The sequence below is a fragment of the Balaenoptera ricei genome, chromosome 2, assembly GCF_028023285.1.
Source record: "Balaenoptera ricei isolate mBalRic1 chromosome 2, mBalRic1.hap2, whole genome shotgun sequence".
Taxonomy (NCBI): Eukaryota; Metazoa; Chordata; class Mammalia; order Artiodactyla; family Balaenopteridae; genus Balaenoptera; species Balaenoptera ricei.
In genome coordinates, this window is record NC_082640.1 from 97494100 (window position 1) to 97515560 (window position 21461).

General features: G+C 41.3%; 1 protein-coding gene across 7 annotated transcripts in view; it reads right to left on the reverse strand.

Moving 5' to 3' along the window:
- Positions 1-10082: 10082 nt before the first annotated feature.
- SEMA6D (semaphorin 6D) overlaps positions 10083-21461 on the reverse strand; it is a 55996-nt gene continuing 44617 nt past the window's right edge. For 3 of the 7 annotated variants that reach the window (XM_059913364.1, XM_059913360.1, XM_059913365.1), the window contains exons 10-19: positions 20523-20740; positions 20292-20423; positions 19820-19975; positions 19553-19726; positions 18617-18757; positions 18443-18520; positions 17905-17966; positions 17491-17547; positions 15835-16002; positions 10083-14122 (exon numbers count right to left, since the gene is read on the reverse strand). In XM_059913364.1, the coding sequence (XP_059769347.1) occupies positions 12834-14122; positions 15835-16002; positions 17491-17547; positions 17905-17966; positions 18443-18520; positions 18617-18757; positions 19553-19726; positions 19820-19975; positions 20292-20423; positions 20523-20740 (2475 nt within the window). In that variant the 3' untranslated portion in view covers positions 10083-12833. The remainder of the gene's footprint in view (positions 14123-15834; positions 16003-17490; positions 17548-17904; positions 17967-18442; positions 18521-18616; positions 18758-19552; positions 19727-19819; positions 19976-20291; positions 20424-20522; positions 20741-21461) is intronic. The other 4 variants (XM_059913361.1, XM_059913362.1, XM_059913363.1 and 1 more) reach the window with 4 other exon arrangements.

Sequence of the window (21461 nt, forward strand, 5' to 3'; positions counted from 1 at the left end):
CCATGTTGGGAAGGGCCTTGTATACAAATAAGGAAGTTGGGATTTATTACTTATTCTTTTTGTTATAGGAAGTGACTGAAGCTTTTTAAGCAATCAGGGAGTAATTTAGTAACCAAAAGCTGTTTTAGAAAATCATGCTGATGGTCACGTAGAAGATCAGTTGGTGGGTGAAAAGACTGACGTGCACCTAAGCTTTTGTTGCTTTCAAAAAGTGATAATGAAAACTTTAACAACCAAAGGGCTTTTTAGTCCAGACATAGATATGGCTGCCTTAATTCTGTTTTCTATTAACGGAAATAAATGTACTTTACCGACCTTACACAGTCTAAGAGTGCTGTATAGTTTTGGAAGACAAGTCCCCATGAAATTAGTGTAAACACATTTAATGTGTTCAATTATCTATCATTTTAGTAAATATAAAGTCACAAGGAACTTCTAGATCCTTAATGACCACCAAGACTATCCTCAGACTAAGAATATGAAATGCTCCCCTTCTGAGTTTTTAACATCACTTTGGGAAAGAGAGTTCTTTGATTCCTACGGTCCTTTAAAGTGTTGGACATCCAATTGCATGATTTTGTAGCCACTCTAAGATTCGAAGGGTTGGACTTATAGAAGCAGATTGTTTTGTTTCTTTCTGCCATCTGTGTTGTGGGCCCCTGATGGTCACAACTTAACATACAGTTTCAGTCAATCACTTGGGATTTTCTCCGTCAGAGTTAACTGAAATGTGTTGGCCTATAGCTGAGGCTACTTCAGGTCCATCAACTGTGCTTTTTGCACCTCTAAGACATCCAAACACCTCTTTGTTACATATCATCATAAATATTGACTGCTCACTCTGACAATATATGGCTATAAAATTTTTACAGCTCCTTCCATCAAGCAGTGGGAGTCTTTCCTCCCCTCCCCGCTGGACCTGGGCTGGCCCTCTGACTTGCTCTGACCAAAGGAAGTGACAGACATGATTCTGTGTGATTTCCAAGCCTCTGCTTAAAGCGGCCTTGGAGCTTCCACTGTCACGTTCTTGAAGCAAGAACCTTGAAGCAAGCCTAAGATAGCCTTTTTGAGGGAGAGACAGGGAGAAAGACAGACAGAGATCCTGTTACAATAGAGGTCCAGTCATCCCAGATATCCCAGCTGAGGCCCAAGGTATGTGAGGCCATCAAAGACCAGCCAGCCTCACGGCCAGCTCTACCAGCTGATGGGTTGCAGATGCATGAGAAACCCCAGCCAACACCATGTGGAGCAGAGGTGAGCTGTCCCACCTGAGCCCTCCTCAAATTGCCAGCCTATAGAATTGTGGAAAATAATCGTTGTTGTCAGCCATTAAATTTGGGATGTTGTGGTAGACAGAATTTTAAAGATGGCCGCCCCCCCACCCCAAGATTCTCATTCCCTTCTTATTTAATCAAATACTAATATAGGTACTGCTGTGAAGGGATTTTTCAAATATAATTAAAGCCCCAAGTAGTTGACCTTGTGATAGGGTCCTGATGCAATCATTTAAAGTGCTGAAGAGAGCTCTTTAAAAGCAGTGAGTTTTCTTTAGTTTTTCTTAAAGGTTTTCTTAAAGATAGAGTGGCGCCACAAGACAAGGAATTACTGACAGCATTTAGAAGTTAAGAGTGGCTCCAGCCGACAGCCAGCAAGGGAGCTGGGGCCTCAGTTGTACAACCAAAACTGAATTCTGCCAACTGCCTGAAAGAGTTGGAAGCAGATTCTTTCCTAGAACCTCCAGGTAAAAGTCCAACTCAGCCGAGAACTTCTTACGGCCTTGTGAGACCCTGAGCAGAGAACCCAGTCGAGCATACCCACAACACTAACCTATAGGATCATGTGCTAATAAGCATCTAGTTTGTGCTAATTTGTTCTGCAGCAATAGAAAATTAATACAAGTAATTTATTTCAGATGACGAATACACATACTAACATTTTCATGACACACAAGAAAGACATAACATAGAGCAGGGAATTTTAGTTCTGGCTGAACATCAAAATCTTGTGGAGAGCACTTTGAACATACCAATGCCTGGGCCCATCCAGGAGATGCTGACTTAATTGATTTAATTGTTCTGGGATGTGGCCCAAGCATTGGTAGTTTTGAAAAGCTCTCCAGGTGATTCCAATATGCAGCCAAAATTGAAAACCACTAATATAAAACAAATTATGTATGGGCAAATAGATGAGAGAGATTTCCACCTCATCACTCCTCCACTGTGAGATAACTACCTTACGCATGTTGGTGACTCTATCAGTTAGGGTGCTTTCAACTGGAAGAAACAATATCCCATCAGCCATGGGACAAGAATATTAATCTCTCCCTTAACAGGAAATCCAGATATGAGGGGCTTCAAAGTTGGTGAGTTCAGCAGCTCTATATAACCATCTTTCCTCTGCCTCCTTCAGCACATGGGCTTTTCTCCCAGTTTACTTCATGGTACCAAGATGGTAGCTGCTGATTCATGCACCATATATCACTTGCCACCATCCAAAGGAGGGGAGCTTCTCCTCATGTATTCCCTTCTATTAGGGAAGGAAAACTTCCCCAAAGCCTTCCCAGACTTTTGCTAAGGTTCTGCTGGCCAGAACTGGGTTACATTTCCATGTCCTCACTGTCAAAGAGACTGGAAAAGAAGTACTTGGCATGTTAAGCCTCTGTAGTGGGAGGTGGGCTCTCCTAGCAAGTTTGCAGCAGGAGAAGATGGGTGGAAGTTTACTGGGTAGACTACCAACCACCTCGATTCTTTCATGCACACCCTTATTGCTCATATAAAGATATATGTTTATGTATCTCTATATACATGTTCACACATGAATAGAATTACATCATAGATGGTCTTTACTGTGGTCATTCTCCCTCTCACATTCTATTATTGTTATTATAATAGTTTTAACTTATTCCGTTTTAGTCCAATAACAAATGTTCACACCTGGTGTTTATCCTTTAGTAATTTTCTCAATGCATACATAAATCATCAAACATGCATATACTAGGACTTCCCTGGTGGCGCAGTGGTTAAGAATCCACCTGCCAGTGCAGAGGACATGGGTTTGATCCCTGGTCCCGGAAGATCCCACATGCCGTGGAGCAACTAAGCCCATGCACCACAACTACTGAGCCTGCGCTCTAGAGCCCATGCGTTACAACTACTGAGCCTGCGCTCTAGAGCCCACGAGCTGCAACTACTGAAGCCCACGTGCCACAGCTACTGAAGCCAGTGAGCCTAGAGCCTGTGCTCCACAACAAGAGAAGCCACCGCAATGAGAAGCCCACACACCACAAGGAAGAGTAGCTCCCGCTCACTGCAACTAGAGAAGGCCCGCACACAGCAACGAAGACTCAACACAGCCAAAAATAAATAAATAAAAAATAAAGTAAATTTTTAAATAATGCATATACTTATGTGTTGGAGAGGGGGTGTCATGGTTTATTTACCAAAAGAGGATCATATTGTATATTACAGCAGTTCTTTCAAGCCAAATACATGTAAAACACAGGTATTTTTCTTACTAATCTCTAAATATTATCTATTACTGCCCAACTTTTCTCAGTTTTCCCTCTCATTCATCTCTCCTTTCCACTCCTTCAACTTTTATCAGAGTCCAATTAAAACTGAGTACAAAGTAGCGTACCTCATACTTTGTTGTTTGGGATGTGATGGCAACATAGTTATGAAGCAAAATATTTTCTAACTACTCTTCTGTCTTTCAACTAGTTGCTTGCACTTAGAAAAGTTTTCTGGATATTTGCAAACGAATCAACGGACAAAGGATTAATCTCCAAAATATATAAACAGTTCATGCAGCTCAACATAAAAAAACCAAACAACCCAATCAAAAAATGGGCAGAAGACCTAAATAGACATTTCTCCAAAGAAGACATACAGATAGCCAAGAGGCACATGAAAAGCTGCTCAACATCACTAATTATTAGAGAAATGCAAATCAAAATTACAATGAGGTATCACCTCACACCAGTTAGAACGGGCATCATCAGAAAATCTACAAACAACAAATGCTGGAGAGGGTTTGGAGAAAAGGGAACCCTCTTGCACTGTTGGTGGGAATGTAAATTGATACAGCCACTATAGAGAACAGTATGGAGGTTCCTTAAAAAACTAACAATAGAACTACCATATGACCCAGCAATACCACTACTGGGCATATACCCTGAGAAAACCATAATTCAAAAAGAGTCAGGTACCAAAATGTTCATTGCAGCTCTATTTACAATAGCCAGGACATGGAAGCAACCTAAGTGTCCATCAACAGATGAATGGATAAAGAAGATGTGGCACATATATACAATGGAATATTACTCAGCCATAAAAAGAAACAAAATTGAGTTATTTGTAGTGAGGGGGATGGACCTAGAGTCTGTCATACAGAGTGAAGTAAGTCAGAAAGAGAAAAACAAATACCGTATGCTAACACATATATATGGAATCTAAGAAAAAAATAAAGAAAGGTCATGAAGAACCTAGGGGCAAGACGGGAATAAAGACACAGGCCTACTAGAGAATGGACTTGAGGATATGGGGCGGGGGGAAGGGTAAGCTGGGACAAAGTGAGAGAGTGGCATGGACATATATACACTACCAAATGTAAAATAGATAGCTAGTGGGAAGCAGCCGCATAGCACAGGGAGATCAGCTTGGTGCTTTGTGACCACCTAGAGGGGTGGGATAGGGAGGGTGGGAGGGAGGGAGACGCAAGAGGGAAGAGATATGGGAACATATGTATATGTATTCACTTTGTTATAAAGCAGAAACTAACACACCATTGTAAAGCAATTATACTCCAATAAAGATGTTAAAAAAAAAAAAGGGAGGGGGTCAGTGGGAGGGGCGAGGGGAGGAACCACAGGGAATTTTGGAAAGGGGTGTGGCTTTTCTGACAGCCTTAATTGGCATGCTGTCACAGAGGAGAGGATTTTGCTCTACTAATTATTTTGTGTTTTCACGAGTTGTCATTGCCGTAACAATCTCATTGTCCCCCAGAGCTACCTGTTCTCTATTCACGCGCTTCCTAGCTTTCTGTTATTCTGGAATCCAGGGAAGAGAAGACAAAGGAGAAGATGGGTCTTTCCAGGTTTCTGTGTCTGTGCCCTTTGAGAATAAGACCAAGGCTGACGCAGCTTCTCCATTCTGAGGTCCTGCTCTGGACTCTTAGCGTCTACTCACGCCCTGCTCAGCTGCTGCCTGGGCCGCTCTGCCTGGGTCCTAGTTCTTTCCTCGGAAGCCTCTTTTCTGCCTTTTGGGATTTTCACAATTTTCATATTTCACCACGTCACTCCTAGGATCTCCAGCTAAAAATGAAATACACTGTTTAAACACCTTGGAAATCAAAGGACACCAAGGTCGATAACCACTGGGACATCTCTCTCCCAGCTAAATCAAACCTTCCCGGAGTTTGTTTCCAGTGGTGGACCGACGTCACCTTTTCTTGAGACCAGAAAACTAATCAAAGTCAGGGGCTGTCTCCAGGAGTTTTTGTTTTTTTCCTTTTTTAAAACAAACTTAGAAGAATCTAAATTAAAGACATTTCTCCAAAATATATGTTTGAATGAGGCACATTTCAAAATGTTAGTTTTAATGATTACAACCAGTTTTTAGTATTTTGTGTGTTTCTTTCCAGACTCCCTTCTATATGTATACTTACATTTAAAATAATTTGAATTCCATTGCTTTCTTCAGTTAAATATTTTACCATTTTCATTAAATAAATTTATGGTAAATATTTATGTAAATTATGCCAGCTTCAAGAGTTCAACTGTTTCTACCTCTCTGGAGATGGGTTGCATAGGTAATTGGAAATAATAGCTTAATAAGTCCCAGAATTCAGATGGGCTTATTCAGGGGGCAGCCTTCACTTGGGCAGTCTGAGAGGCTGTCATCAAGTCAGGTTGAATCTTAAGGTTTGACTTCAATTTTATCAGTTGCTGTAGGTTCATAACTGACCAACAAACAATCCAGATTGCTTAGACCAGCTAATGGTCCTGTCTCTCAACCTGAGATGTCCTTGAATTTTGGAGCCTAACTCAAATTCCAAATGCACACTAACACCTGAGGCTTTCAAGTTTGCAAAAGTACCCCAAGGTTTCCATTTCCTTTTTACACTTTCTAAAGCTCTCCCAAACCATTCAGAATGTTAAAGAATTCTCTAATCCTCTTATTTGGGAACCTGATTTGCAAATGCTAAGTGGTATATGCTTCTGCTATGTTTATTAGCATTAACGTTTGCAATTGTCTGGTCAGTCCCTGCCACCTGGCTTAGAATAAAACCCTGAGGCAGTCATCAAATTTGCTCCTTCAACAGACATTTTCTATGTTATTATTCCAAGCCTCACAGAAGGCTAGGCAGCTCAGATCATCAGAAAACATTCTCCTTTAAGATAAAGTGTGATTCCCTATAGGTCTCCCAACCATAGGGAAAAGTGGAAAAATTATAACCGTGTTTAACTCCCAATGTACCACCCCAGCTCCATATGAAGAAATTCCAAAATAAGAAATAAAGTGAATTTGCCCCCAAAGACTCTCTGACAGTCCACAGATGTAGATCTGGCAGGATGCCCAGAAACTTAGATGGGTACAATTTGGACACATCAGGTTAGTTTCTTTTAACATCTCTAAATTCATCCTCTCTGGTTGCTTTCAGCCTACAGTACTGCATCAACTCAATCCAGGGATTTTTTTTTTTTTTCCAAATAATTGATTTGGCATGTTCATTATGATAGCCAAGCATGTGACTGATTCACTAAATGTTTCATTTTTCACTCCGTATTTGGCACATACCCCTGGATACTGTAATTATTCTACCCTTTTTGTCTCTCCTCATTATACGTGAAACGCTGGAGAGAGGCCATCCTTTCTGACTGAACACTGATATTCTCTTTCAGCCCTTTCGTGGAGAGTGTTGGTTTGTGCACAGGGCCTGAGTGTGAGAATATGTGAATTAGCCCTGATTTGTGAATTGGCTGTCATCTATATTTCCATAGCTGTCACAGCCCCGCTGATCTCAATTTCTGCACCTGGAAAATGGGAATGATGAAGGTTATTCCTTTCCAACAAAAAGCGTGTTGAGAATTAACTCATAGAGCTCAAAAGCACCACGAAAATGTAAGAGGAAACCGTTCCCCCAAGCCAAGTGCTGACCCTCTCTCAGCTTCCAATGGATGTGCTCATCATCGTTTCTAAACAAGAAAAATAAAAAACCCCAAAGACCCTCAAACTAGCACTGTGATTGATTGGTTGATCAACTGTGAGCTCAGTGTTTATGAGACACAAGGGTAGATATACAAAATGTACAAGGCAGATCTCATCTTTTAAGCAGAGTCAAGTGTCCCTTGGAGTTGTTACATTCAGAGCAGCAGTCTGACCTCTGACAGTTGTGGCAGCAGCAGTGGTGGCTTTCCAGATCAGTGCTGTCCAATATAGTATTTCAGTGGCATTGGCTACAGTCCAACTGCTCAGAAGCCATATATGCTAGTGGCTACCATATTGGACAGCACAGAGTCTCCACCAGCATAGAAACTTCCACTGGACAGGGCTGTCTGACACTGACAAATCTTCCCTCTCACAACTTCTCTAACTGGCCCTAAGTCAATCTTTACAGTAGCTTCAGGCGAGTCCATCTCACACAAATGAACAACAGTCTGAATTAACAGTGCATATGAAACAAGTGCCATATTTTCATGCTTTCCTTCACCCAAACCCAGCACAAGAGGCTAAGATAAGCCAAAGTGCATGCTACAAAGAGATTTATCAACCAATAATCAATACCTAATTCTAAAAAGAATTATATCATGGGACAGGGTCTAGAAATAGTCTATTTTCCTTAATATGTGAGTCCCAGTTGATTCGTGGTCTGAATATCCAGGGTTTGACTGCCCTCCCCCAACCTCTCACCCCTTGATTCCTCTGTGAATTAAAGATTGATTTTATTATCTGTCCATTTCCTCCTTGTTTATGGTATAACATCTGTTTGATAAAGAAGGCAACGTTAGCAGAGATTTAAGTGTTTTGCATGCTATATATGCAAAAAGGGTAAACATCAAATATAGACACAAGCTAAATGGCTTAAAATGCATTGTTGTCATGCCTTATTTTATTGCCAATCTCATATATACCTCACATCTAACAGGGAACAGGGCTCACACATCCATAAAAAGCTTACAGACCAAGCTATTGAAAGAGTAATATTTAAGCGTAGCATTCATAAAATAGCTAATGGTGCTACAGAGTTGACAGATACCATAGAAGTGTCAGAGAAATGGATGTTGAACCATCTCCTTTCAAAAATGAGAAAACTGAAATCAAGAGAGGGAACCCTCTTATACTGTTGGTGGGAATGTAAATTGATACAGCCACTGTGGAGAACAGTATGGAGGTTCCTTAAAAAACTAAAAATAAAGCTACCATATGATCCTGCAATCCCACTACTGGGCATATATCTGGAGAAAAACATGGTCCGAAAGGATACATGCACCCCAATATTCATAACAGCCAAGACATGGAAGCAACCTAAATGTTCATCAACAGAGGAATTAGTAAAGAAGATGTGGTACATATATACAATGGAATATTACTCAGCTGTTAAAAAGAATGAAATAATGCCATTTATGGCAACATGGATGGACCTAGAGATCATCATACTGAATGAAGTAAGTCAGAAAGAGAAAGAGAAATATCATATGCTATTCTAAAAAGAAATGATACAAATGAACTTATTTACAAAACAGAAACAGATTCACAGACTTAGAGAATGAACTTTTGGTTACAGCGGGGAGAGAAGGGTTGGGGGGGAGGGATAGTTAAGGAGTTTGGGATTGACATGTACACATTGCTATATTTTAAATGGATAACCAACAAGGACCTACTGTATAGTACAGGGAACTCTGCTCAGTATTATGTAACAACCTAAATGGGACAAGAATTTGAAAAAGAATAGATACATGTATATGTGTAACTGAATCCCTTTGCTGTACATCTGAAACTAATGCAACATTGTTAATCAACTATACTCCAATATGAAATAAAAGTTTAAAAAAGAAAAGACAGAGAGGTATAGTGCGGCAGTTACTTGATGGGTAGTAGAGTCGGGATTTGAACCCAGCTCCCAGACCTGGACCCAGGGCTATTTTGGACCCCTTGTTCTTTGCCCTCCTCTGAAAAGGAGGATGAAGGAGATGAGCTGGGAGGGGAGGAGAAGGGAGAAAGTTGGCTTCTCTCAGATGGCAGGAAGGCGAGTCCTCCTGGTACCTGGCCAGCACCTAGGCCACACAAGGCCCACTACTTTGCACGTGAGACCCCCTTTCTTCTTAGCCTGAACCAGCATCTCTTGTGTTGCCATTTCCCAGAGTAAGCTAAATGCCAACCAATGGGATCTCTGGAACCAGAGTACGGGTGGTGTGTCTTGGTTAATTCATTTTCTTTACAATGCTTTCCTTATGAAAAGCTCCAAGTTCTCTAACTCCATTTCTCTCAAATGGCATCTAAGCATTTATCTCGAGGATTCGTAGGTGTGGTTTTAGGGGTCTGTAAATCCCCTGAAAACGGAAAATGAAATTCAGCTCTCAGTCCGTACCATTCATTAAATTATCAAAGATGTCCATGATTGAAAAAGGCTAAAATTTGCTATAAAGGAAGAAGAGAAAAATGCACTTTTTAGGAGAAAAAGAAAATCACTGAACCCAGGAAAACTTGTAAAATGGCCAGAAGGTATAATAAACAGCAACTTAATAGAAATAGCCCATAGAAATGAAAGAGAATACAATGCTCAAGAAGCCCAGGGAGAAGCAAGGCTGAAGATACATTTCCCTTGTCTCTTCCTTCATTCATTTGTCCAAACCCAATGACAGCAGCCACTAACTAACTCATGCCATGCTAAGGAAAGAACTAAGTGGAATCATTACTTTACCTCCCATTTCCATATTTGAGGAACGTTATCTCTTACTTACATTCTTATTCAATTGAAACAATGGAATTGAGAAATGCCCTATACCAAATAGCAAGAAATGTTCACAGGAACCTGATCGACCAGCTATAATTTTAGACTAAAATATTAACAATTTCACACGAGAACACAAATCATGAATTTTACAAATGCCTGTCGAACTAGCGATACGTGGACAAGGGTTGGCCTGAAGCATGTGACTGTTGCTGTAGTACAGTTCATCTGGTTTTCTGAATTATACGTTTTCCAGGGGCTCTGCCCAGCCTTCCAAGATGAGAATGGTGGTGTAACCACGACCTGATGGCAAGTATTCCAGGTAAGAATATTTTGGTATATTTTAAAAGAAGCTCTCAAGGATGTTGATTGACTTAAAAATATTTTAAAAACACGATACCTTCCAGACCTCTTCAACATCAAGAGGCAGGATATAATGATTTGTATATTTTATTTTGACTTTACATGCGGTGTTAAAAACCCAAAGTACATATTATTTACACATCCACAATACAAGTTTACAAGATATCTATACATGTTAAAGTACTCTATAAAACAGTATAGAGCCACTTCACTTTAGGGTTACTTTTTATGCCGTACCATTAAAAAAGATACAATCTGTGTTTACCTTTGCACAAATGGATAAAGCATTTAAAAATTAAATTAACAGGATACAGACTAGATTTTGTTAGAAATTTCAACATAAATACTGATAGAACTCACATTACAAACTACAAGGCAGCACAATGTTACAAAATGTTATCCGGGTTCACATAGAGTTACTGTTCCACTTTCCGCACGCTGGGATTAATATTGGTAAGGTGAATTCAAACAGGTTTGTCAGCGATGGACTGAGTAGTGTTTATCGTTGGTTGGTTTAATTTATTATCAATCTGTAATATTTTAGTTTCAAAGCTGAAGTGTTTCAAGAACAGAAGTTTTAGCTTTTGAGCTTCCAGAGACCTCAGGGAATCGCGTTCTTTATTAAACAATATTCTCAAAGGAAAAGAATAACTGCATCCATATTCTACATTCTGCATAAAAATGCTCTGGTCTTCTGCAACCCATCTCCCCCAAGTAATAGATATCATCAGGAAAACAGTTGAACTTACTTGTCTGACTAAGTCAGGAGCATTCCTCTGCCTTGATACTTTCTAGATGAGGTTCAGTAAACCGTGGTGTGCAGCATATTAACTGAAATCGTCATCAGGGTTGCACATCATCAGCTCTACGTGGCTTCTGCAAAACTACAAATAAATGACTCTGTATGGTTTCTGCAGGTGTCACATTACCCAGGAAACCTCATTTGACTTCACATTATCACTGTTTCATCCTTAAGAAAGTAGGAGTGGAATGTTTATCATGGCAAAGGATGTAACGCAGCTATTTGGATAGATTGTTTTACAATTAACTGTTCTAGATTGTTGTTAGGATTTTTTAAAAGTCTTTTCAGGTGCTGGTTGAAAAACATTTACAACTGGCACTCAGTAAATGATGTGCTATACTGAAAACACTTGACATATTTGAGTACTTCTATCATTCTCATGAATAAGGCACAAAATGCACAGATTTAGGTAAACTCACATGTAATATGTACAGTATACTGTCATTACCTGCATGACTTAGGAGAAAATTCTCACATCACACAACGTAGACAACATGATTGCACCACTGTTAGGTTTTCACAGACTGTTTCTGCTAAGCCAATTACAACCTTCTCACATCCCCTTCTTTTGTCTTCTGTTTTGTGTGTGTGTGTGGGGGGGGGGTTTGTTTTTTTGTTTGTTTGTTTGTTTGATCTTGGGGTTAGGGGGAGTTAAAAGAAGAGGAATTTTACTACATGGGAGAAACCAAACACAATCAAAATAAAACCTCGTTAGTGTGTCCAAGGTTAAGTAGAGTGATTCGGGCTTGGATTCACAGTGGACAGGTGAATTTTACTACTGAATACTGGTGGATAAATCAAGGATACCTCTTATCATCTCCATCTCCTTAAGCTGGCAAGACTGTTATAGAAGTTTTAGTGAATAGCAGCACAAAATTACTTAGAACTCTTACATTCTGGCATTGGGTAACACGTAAGTCAGGTTAATCATTTTGACCGTCAAAATCAGCCTCGGTTTTCTTTCTTTCTCAAAGCTGAACCCAATGGACTGCTGTGGGAAGAAGTTATTGTCTCTTGTTCAGTCATGTGTGATGTAAACAACTCCATAGCACAAAAAGATGCCATGGGCACCTAAACAAATCCTAGTGGGGACAGAACACACACACACACACACACACACACACACTTACACGCACACACACATGCACACGCAACACAGTTCCTTGGTGGCATGAAAAAAATGCCACACGTAAAAAAATGCTACAGTTTGGGTCAAAGACTGAATTTTTAGCAAATTGTTTGGTAATCTACAACTTCTTTTCTTTGAGACATTACCATTGTTTTTTGACATTTGTGCAAGAGGCAAGGTGAATGCATACATATTAAAATGTTCACATTTAATGGGAAGACCACACAGAATGGCAGTCTAAGTTGAACCCATTTTCAAGTATTTGCTCACAGACAGATTCTTCTGAGCACTGTATCTGCTCTTTGTACTGGTTACAGGTAGCCCCTCGGAGCCACATATCTCTTTAGTTTCAAACAAAAGAAATGGAATGACCAGCACCTTCCTTTGTTTTCAGGCAAGTACACAGAAGCCTTGCTGCAGTAGCTACGTATGGCAAGTTCTGATGTTGCCAAAGTTAGGAAGAGTTTCTTTGGCCACTTGGTTCTCTTAAGATACAAGCGAGTCTCTTGTCTTAAGGTACCCTTACAACATCATCCTCTCAACAACATGGACAGGATAAAGCCACATGGGAAAGAGCACACTTGAGGCCTAGTAAGTATATTTGTTCAGTGGTCTGACAGATGTGGTTTGGGGAACAAATGAAGGCTTTGGTGGTACGTCAGGTTTTAAGGACGGTGTCCTCTTTAGTCCCGTCCTGGGAAGGGTGCCGTTACTGGTGTAGCTGCTCTGTCTGGAGAGGGAAGGCTGCAGATGAACACTCACCGGTGTTCCCTGAATATAGTCCACCTTCGCCCCTGCGGGGGCGGGCATGTAGCCTCCACGGTTCATACTAGGCTGTCTAGATAACAAAACACCATTTGGTGAACTTAAGTTTTTAGGCATAGCAGATATAGAGTGCCTCTGGGAGGAATTTTTATGATAACCCCTTTGTCTTTCCAGAGAAGTCATTGGGACGCCGGGAGTGGTGGGGACGTCCACTCGCTTGGTTGGGCTGTTTCTGGGGAGAGTCGAGGGAGGAGAGTAGAGTGATGCCTCGCGGTTAGGAACCTTGGGCGGGACCTCAGACATAGGTCCCACGGGATCCAGCATTAGGGTCTGGTGGGCCATTTGGATGTCTCCCATGATGGCTTTGGGGTTACTGCTTGGGTCATTTAGATGCTTCAGGAGATCGTTGAGGGTATTTCTGGAATCCACAGAACGCCGGTGATCTCTTTTACTGGATGACTTTGTAAGAGGGTGGTCAATGTTTTGAAGTTTCTTTTCAGCTTTGTGAGCATTGGAGTTTGAGAAAGATGTGTTGTAGTCATGGGTAGCATTAGGAAGGACAATGGCACTGGGGATATGTCCGTGACTTAGTGGGGAATGGGGTGGAGGACTAGAAGGAAAAAACTGGGGGGTTTCTTTCCTTGAAGCCCCATGGCCGTGGGCCTTGTCTGAGTGGCTCTTCATGGCCTGCAGGGTCTTCTGGTGAAGCACAGGTGTAGATTCAGGTGTCGGGAGAGCAGCCAGCTCGGGAGGTTGGCCTCGATGGTCCATGACCATGGATTTCGTATCTCCATTGGGTGGCAGCTCTTTCCGACTGGTCAGCAGGTTACTATACAATTTGGGAGAATCTATATTCTGTTGATATTCCTTGACTGGGCTGTCAAAGAGACCATTCAGCTTGGCAAAACTTCCACTGGAGTCTGTGCACGACTGGGCAGATTCTGCATCTTTATGGATCTTTCTGTTTTTCCGAACAAACATGTCACGATAGCAGTATACCGCCACACCTGCAATGAATGCACCCAAAACAAAAGCTGCAAAGACACAGGTGATGAGGACATTCATGTGGACCATTTGGTTGGACTCTCCAGATTGGACTTCCCATCGTACACCTGCAGTAGACACACAGGAAAAGAGTCTGAGTGAGGAGCTTCTTTAAAACAATATTAGCCAGCAAATGGCTCCCATTGACCCAACACTACCTTCACATGGTCCATATGCTTAGCTTGGAGGGTGAGGTGGACTCCAAAATTCCATATTTTTTTCTTTAATCCCAATAGGATCCCCAGAGACATATATGATCGCTACAAATACCAGGGTAACTCTAATCTTCCACCGATCTGTATTTGTCTTTTCCCCTCCAATCCCTCTTAAATAGTTGTTACATAACATTCAAAATTTTAAGAGTTTCTACCTAAAAATTAGAGCTAGAAAGTATATATTTTCTAAGTGGCCCATTTTAAACTCATAAAATGTTTTTTTCTCATGATTTTCTCTTAATTCATAAATCAGGATTAAAGGGCAGCTACTGGGATTAGGGAAATGTATGAATTGGCATAAATATATATTTTGCTAAAATAATTATGCTATCTTAATTAGAATGAAAGTATATAGTTCGTTCACAAACTAAAAGCATCTGCTTGGTCACTGTTAGCTACAAATGTAGCCTTTCATGTTTACTTTGATTTTTTTTTTCATTCCATCTTGGAGTGAAGCACTCTTGAATTGCCTGCTATGAAAGAAATCCAGACAGTCTAAGGAAATATACTATGTTAAGTAATATTATCCAATTGTCTTAAGATATTTAAGAAATATTTAAATTAGACTAGAAGAAGAAGAGTGAATTAGTTTATAATTATTGGGATTTTTAATGCAACCACAGACATCTAGACATGTTAGTTTAAGAGGTATCCAAGTCTGTTACATGCTACAAGCACAGCTATCCCAGAGTAAGGTAAGTCAGAGTGATCTGAAGATTCTGTTGCTCTAGGTTAGTACTAAGGCCTTTGAACATTAGTTGTTTTTAACCAATGTTGAGGGCTATGGAATTCAGTGGCATTGTGAAAGACAAAGAAAGAAATGTAGAGAGAAATGGAATTACTAAAGAAAATAAAAGAGGAAGAATGATTATAAAATTGTTTACAATGAAAACAAATAAAACCAAAATCAACAGATGTAAATCATAAATGACAATGCACTGCTATAAAAACTGATTGGAAACCTGATACCACAGTTTAGTAAGCACTAAAGAATAGATTTTTTTCCCAGAGTGATCTGTCTAACAGGGTAACTCAGCAGACAGCTCTTTGATAAATGCTTCTATTATGGGCTGAAAATGATAGTTACGGACAAGCACTCTGTTAGGTTTTAGTGCTTGTGGCATTCAAACAACTTCGCGCCTCCCTTACTTTTCAGATTGCATTGTAAATTGCAGCTAAACAAAAGTCTGGGAAAGGCTCCTCAACAAAACATCCGATATCAGGATATTTGCAGTTAATGAGTTTTGTTTTTGGATATCGCTGGGGTGACCCCCGGAATTCTCTGAAACCCAGCAGAGTGTAGCTTCTTCAGACAGAAGCCAACACGGATTAGACTGTCTGAGTGGCTGTTTCACCAACTTCTTCTTCAACAGCTTTCCGCCTCTTTCACCTGCTAAGGAATGCACGCTCCATGTAACCACAGAAAACCGGTGTGACCGTGGCCAGTGGCGGCGATGGTTAACAACAGAGGCAGCTCCGTCCGGCTTCACCTCCACACGTTCCTCAGAGACATTAGGAATCAGGTTTCCACTCAGTGAGAGATGAGTTCCCTGGTGAGGCCTTACCCTTTGGGATACCTGATAAAGGATCAGTAAAATCAGAAGTGTTTGGGTCATCTTGAACTACAAATTTCCGGGAGCTGGTCAGTTTAGGTCTCCAGGTATCAATCACTTTAGGTGTAATTTCTGGGATACTTGCCATTGTGGTAACAGAAGATGAAGATACCTCCATGTCTGTGGTGGCAAACAGATTTTTATTAACATGGGTAGTGACAGCGGATTGCTTCTGACTGGTCTGCTGTACTTTCAAGTAAAGTTTAAGCAAATTTTATGAGAAAGCCTGTTCTAGGATTTCATAAAAACACATCCAAGGACATTATACCAAATCCTTTTCTGGCAAGGGAAAAATATAAGCTACAAATGAACAATAGAGACATATTAAGCAGATTTCGAACTTGAAGACACTGAAAATACTCCTCTACGAAGCCTCTGCGGTGATTAATGACACTCATGGAGAAGGTACGATGGATCCCGAAGACTAATTGCTAGTTTCGCATCCTTTTGTGAGACAACATCACTTCTTTTTGTGTCTATTTTTTTAAAGCATTTTCATAGATGGTTGGAAACTGTATTGCCTTCACCGGGGAACCTACAGTGTAACGTCATCAGAAAACACCTGATTAGGTCTGCATCAACACTTGACTTTAGACCTGACAAAGAGGCTGTCCTGCTTTACCGCAGACGCCTCGTCTATCTGTAGATGACTGACTACACTGAGGGCTCACCATCCATGCTAAAGCACTGAAGCAGGGACGAACCTTGTCCGTGCCTTCCAAAATGCCCGGGGAGTTTCTTCCAAAGAGTTAGCAGCAACTCATGCAAAAGAAATGGCATTTACAAGCTGAATAAGGATGTTCTGATACACAAGATCTTCCATCCTTTTCTCCCCTCTGAGGAATGAAACTGCTGGTAAGTTTTAGAACCAGCAATAGGATCGGGAGTAACTTAACCTCTTAGCGTGTCTATTACTGATTTCTGCCAAGTAGATTTTCCCTCAAAATGTAAGCATATGATCTTAGGTTAAACCCCTGGAGACCCCAAGCCAGACTGGTGCAACGGTCACACATGAAGACTCCAAAACGGATGCAGACAAGAAGGGCACAGGGAGCCCAGTGAACATCTTAATACATCAGAAACCAGCTTCATTCGATGGGAACCTTTTTCACACCACTGAGACCACAACATTCAAAGGTTTCTGGGATTACCGCAAACCATTCAAAAAAAGATCTCTCAAATTTATAAATACACATTTTGGGGAAATGTGTATTTGTTTAGTAGGTCTTAGGAAAGGTGAGGAGAGAAGGGGTAAATAATGAAATTCTGCCATCCATTAAATACAGATGGCCAGAGGGAACATTCACAATGCACAGGGGTGAGAGAGAAGAAAGCTTGGGTGGACGGGCGTGCAGCTGGAATGCAGCCTATGTTAATCCATTGGATTTTTCTTAAAGGATGTGCCTTGGTCAATGATGGGCTGTAAACATGCTACACAGGGTGAGGTGCTGAATAAGAAAAAGTCTTTCGGACCATCAGGGGGGTTATGAGTCAAAGCACAAAAATGAAGGGCTGCCAAACTGTGCAAAAGGAGGGGAGAAGGGGCTGAAAATGCTGAACTGAAGGAAAGAAAAGGTTGTTAATTCAAAAAAATGAAAAAAAACTAACCAGATGTTGGACCGCCAAATATTTTGTAATCTGGTGTAGTTGAAGTAGGCAAAATTTCTAAAAGAATTAAAGGAACAAGTAATCAGTAAAAAGTAACCAAAAGAAAGCAAAAATTTACGAATTCCAATTAACTCAAAAAGTCAAAAGAAAGGACTATAAATTAAAAGATTAACCTACCGCTTAGACTACCTTTCTCTAGATTTCCTACAAGATTGTAAATGGTGAAGGAAAAAAAAAGTAAGATTCTTCTCTAATGTATCCCCATGACCAAATAGCTCAGCTTTTGTGAAGTTTAAGTTAAATGCTAGGTGGCATGTGTCCTGAGTCATTATAAAAGGCTGATTGTAAAATAATGTTCACGTGCAAATGTGGTCAAAAAGAAGCACCAGGAGGGAAAGGAAGATTCGGTCTTACCATGGCACTCCCCTAGATGGGCTGTGTTGCCATATTCCGTGTCCTGTTCAAATCCTCCAGCGCTGTGGTTATGGAAAGCAAAGAAGTCTTCAGTTAACAGCCTTCATAGGAACACAAGTGACAACCAGAGCAGAACCAAGAACACAGACGGATTAGTAAGAATGAGCAGACAGAAAAAAAAAGGACATTTCAACATAGCTTGCTAAAATGAGTATTTCTATTAAACATTTGGTAACTAGAATGTTTAAGAGAGCAGAAGAGAATTGGTTCTTTCTCTCCATCCATTTCCCGTAGGTATTTCACTGTCTACAATCTCCTTTCCCTCTCACAGCTCCAGATTTTCTTTTTTTTCCTTCTCCCATACAAAACAAACAAACAAAAAACACAAACAGAAAAAAGGAAAGAAAGAAAGAAAAGTAAAGCAAAAAAGAAAAGTAGTGTTATTGGAAGTTTTCTAAAATTTCTAGCTTTAGAGTCCCTGGAGAAGATAGAAGCACATCTGGAGAAGATCTCAGCTAATGTGACAAAGTATACTTACAGCATCCCTGGGGTCACTTGACCACAGGCCCCTGGGCTTAACCAGCCACAGTACGGGTCTCGAGATGCAATACAAGACCTGTATAAAACCAAACAGAACGTAACTTGAATTTTCTCATCATCAAAGGTAATGATGCTGTTAAGACCCGGGATAAGGAAAGAAACATCAGCCTACTTTTTACATGATCCATACCGCTCACAGCGACTGAGGGGGATGCGGATAACACAGCTAGAGAACGCCACGTATAAAGCATGATGATCTTTATCCAGCTGGAGTGAGATGACCTTTCTGTCCTCCTCATTCTCCGCATTGCACCTATATTGTGGGAGACATTTTGAACATATACGTTTAGTAAGTCAAAAGCTACAGGAACTATACGAGGCAAGTGACGTTTGGTTTTTGCAATTACTGAGAGCTGGGGAGGCGTTGAGGAATACTCTCAGTAGCAAACCAGGCACGCACGTAGTTTAGGAAGTAATAATTATGTGATTCATCTTCTACTGCTCTGCATGGCTGGTTTAATTTCAGGCTGGACAAAGGGTTTTTTAAAGATTGGCTTCCCGTTCTGATGATCGAAGGAAACTGCATTTGTGAAGAGCATGTTAGACTATAGGGAAGAAAAAGGATAACGTTTTAATGCATTTAAATCTTCCTGTGCTAGATATTTCTGGAGCTCTCCTTAGTCTTCTTTGCTCCATTTCTCTCATCTATTTCTTGTTTGTTTTAATGGTCCACGTAATTTTTTATATCAGTGGTTAGAAGAATTATGGTGTACTGTGTGTGTGTGTGTGTGTGTTTGCAATCAATTGTCTGCTCCATGTAGCATCCTGAAATACATCTGCAAGGTAGGAGGGTGGTGGTAAGATATTCTCATTTTCCACAGGTGACAAACAAGGGCTGAATTATTTTTAAACTCATCACCGTCCACCCTCCAAGCCCTAGTGGACTCAGGAAAACAACAGACCCGGGTTTTATTTCAGTGAGGAAAAAAACAAACCAAAACAAAACACTAATATGCCAAACCACTGCTAATTTAGAGGGCTGAAAGGAAATGACTAGATGAAACACACACTGGAAGTACTAAAGAGTGTTCTCCTAAAATATACCTACTTTGCATGGTTGTACGCTTCGATCTCTTCCAGTAACACGCTGTCATTCAAAGAGAAAGGACTGGTCTTTGCCAAAACTTTAAGTACCATGCCAGCTTCCGAGCCAACAAAGATGACTGTGTAGTTCTGGTGGGGTCCAGCAGAATGGTCAACGGCAATGGCCGTCAGTCTGTACCTGCCAGAGGAGGGGGAGCCAGGTCAGGGGGGGAGGGCAACAGGAAGGGAAGCCACTGGATGGGAGAGGGCCCGTGTTTCTGCACAGTCTTACCTGATCCGAGTCTTCGTGAACCAGGGCTCGTCGGCAATGGGTGGGACGGCAGAGTCCATCAGGGGGTGGGATTTAATGAACGACAGGGTTTCATCCGGGAAATCGATGGAGGTTTTATAAGCTTCGGCAAGCCCATGCTTTGCACAACAGCCAGGCCTGAAAGGAAAATAGTGTGTTTTGTCCCCCCTCACAATTTGTATCTAGGGATTAGGTGTCCATTCTGGAAGAAGAGGTCGAGAGAGAAAGGAGAGTAAGCCAAACCAGAGGAGCGATGCTATTTCCCTGAACTCTGCGGGCTCTCCATATTCAGGCTCTCAGAGTCATATTCACTGACTTTCTGTCTGTAGCGCTGCGCAGGGACCCTTCCTGGAGTGGGAGGTTGGCCCAGCTGCTCTCTGAGGATGGATGCTTCCCGTGACCAGAGGGTTTTGTCAAAGACAAAAATCCTCTCCGTTTTTTTTTTTTTTCTTACCTTGGCTTCGGTACTTTGTCTTCAGGGACTGCTGTCCAAACGGAATCTGGAGTTTTCTGTTCTTTAAACCGTCCTCTGAATACTTTTTCAATGTCATCCATGCTAAATGCACAGACTGCAGACCCAGGAATGCTGAAAAAGAGGAACAGTATCAGGCGACAACGGGCCTGTTCGCGGCTCCCACAAGCGAGATACGGAAGGCCTTTTGAAGTGCCAGGGATCTGTTCTCACCTGTTGAGCTGTGTGGTAAACACCCCGACCACAGTGGGGATGCCATTGATTTGCATTATGTCTGTGACAGACTGCAGAACATCAAAGTAGAAAAATGAATCTCCGGGGACAGAACAGTTAAGCCGAGCCTTCAGAAAAGAAGTCCAGTGTTTCTCCAGGACCCGCTGGGAGCCACCCATGTCGTTTTTACATATGCGGGCCACACGGGAATATACAGCCTGCCCACGGGACAAAAGCAAAGCAACGGGGTTATGAGCATGGAGGAAGAAGAGGAACAAAAAGCTGCCAGATAAGGGAGGGATGAAACATGCTAAAGATACATGTGGTTCAAAAGACTCCGGCAGCCTTCTCTCTAGGGATCTGTAGAGTAAGAATGTAAACTAGATTTATCTGTGAGCAAAAAGGGCCATTTTCCTGCTCTGCCAAACAAGCTCCGTAAGAAGTGAGCTATCGAACGGCCCGGCTGAATGGAAACCATTCCCGTACTTTGTCCCCCACTTAGCTTCCCATATTGTTAACAAAATGCACCATCCTTAAACCTGGCATAGAAGGGGCCGCAATATTTTAGAATCATATGGGCTTGTACTGAAGTATTCAACACTGAACAGGGGCCCTTACTTTCCATCCTGCCTTTTGATGCCGAGAAAGAATAGCTATCAATAGATTTCTAAAGAGTTAAAGAAGCATCCATAGCTCAAGGGAGCCTGCAGAACATTCTCTGTAGTAACAGAAAAAAAAAAAATGAAATCTTCTCAAGGCCCAAGGCTGCTGTTCCTACTCTGGCCATTGTGCAGGTATTTCACAGCAATTATTCTCAGGGTAAGCAACTCACCTCTCTGCACTTGGCCCTAAATGCTTTGAGTGCTGGAAAATATGCAAAGACTTTACCAAAGTGGGCTCAATTCCATGCAGTGGACATGTGCACAATCATATACTTGC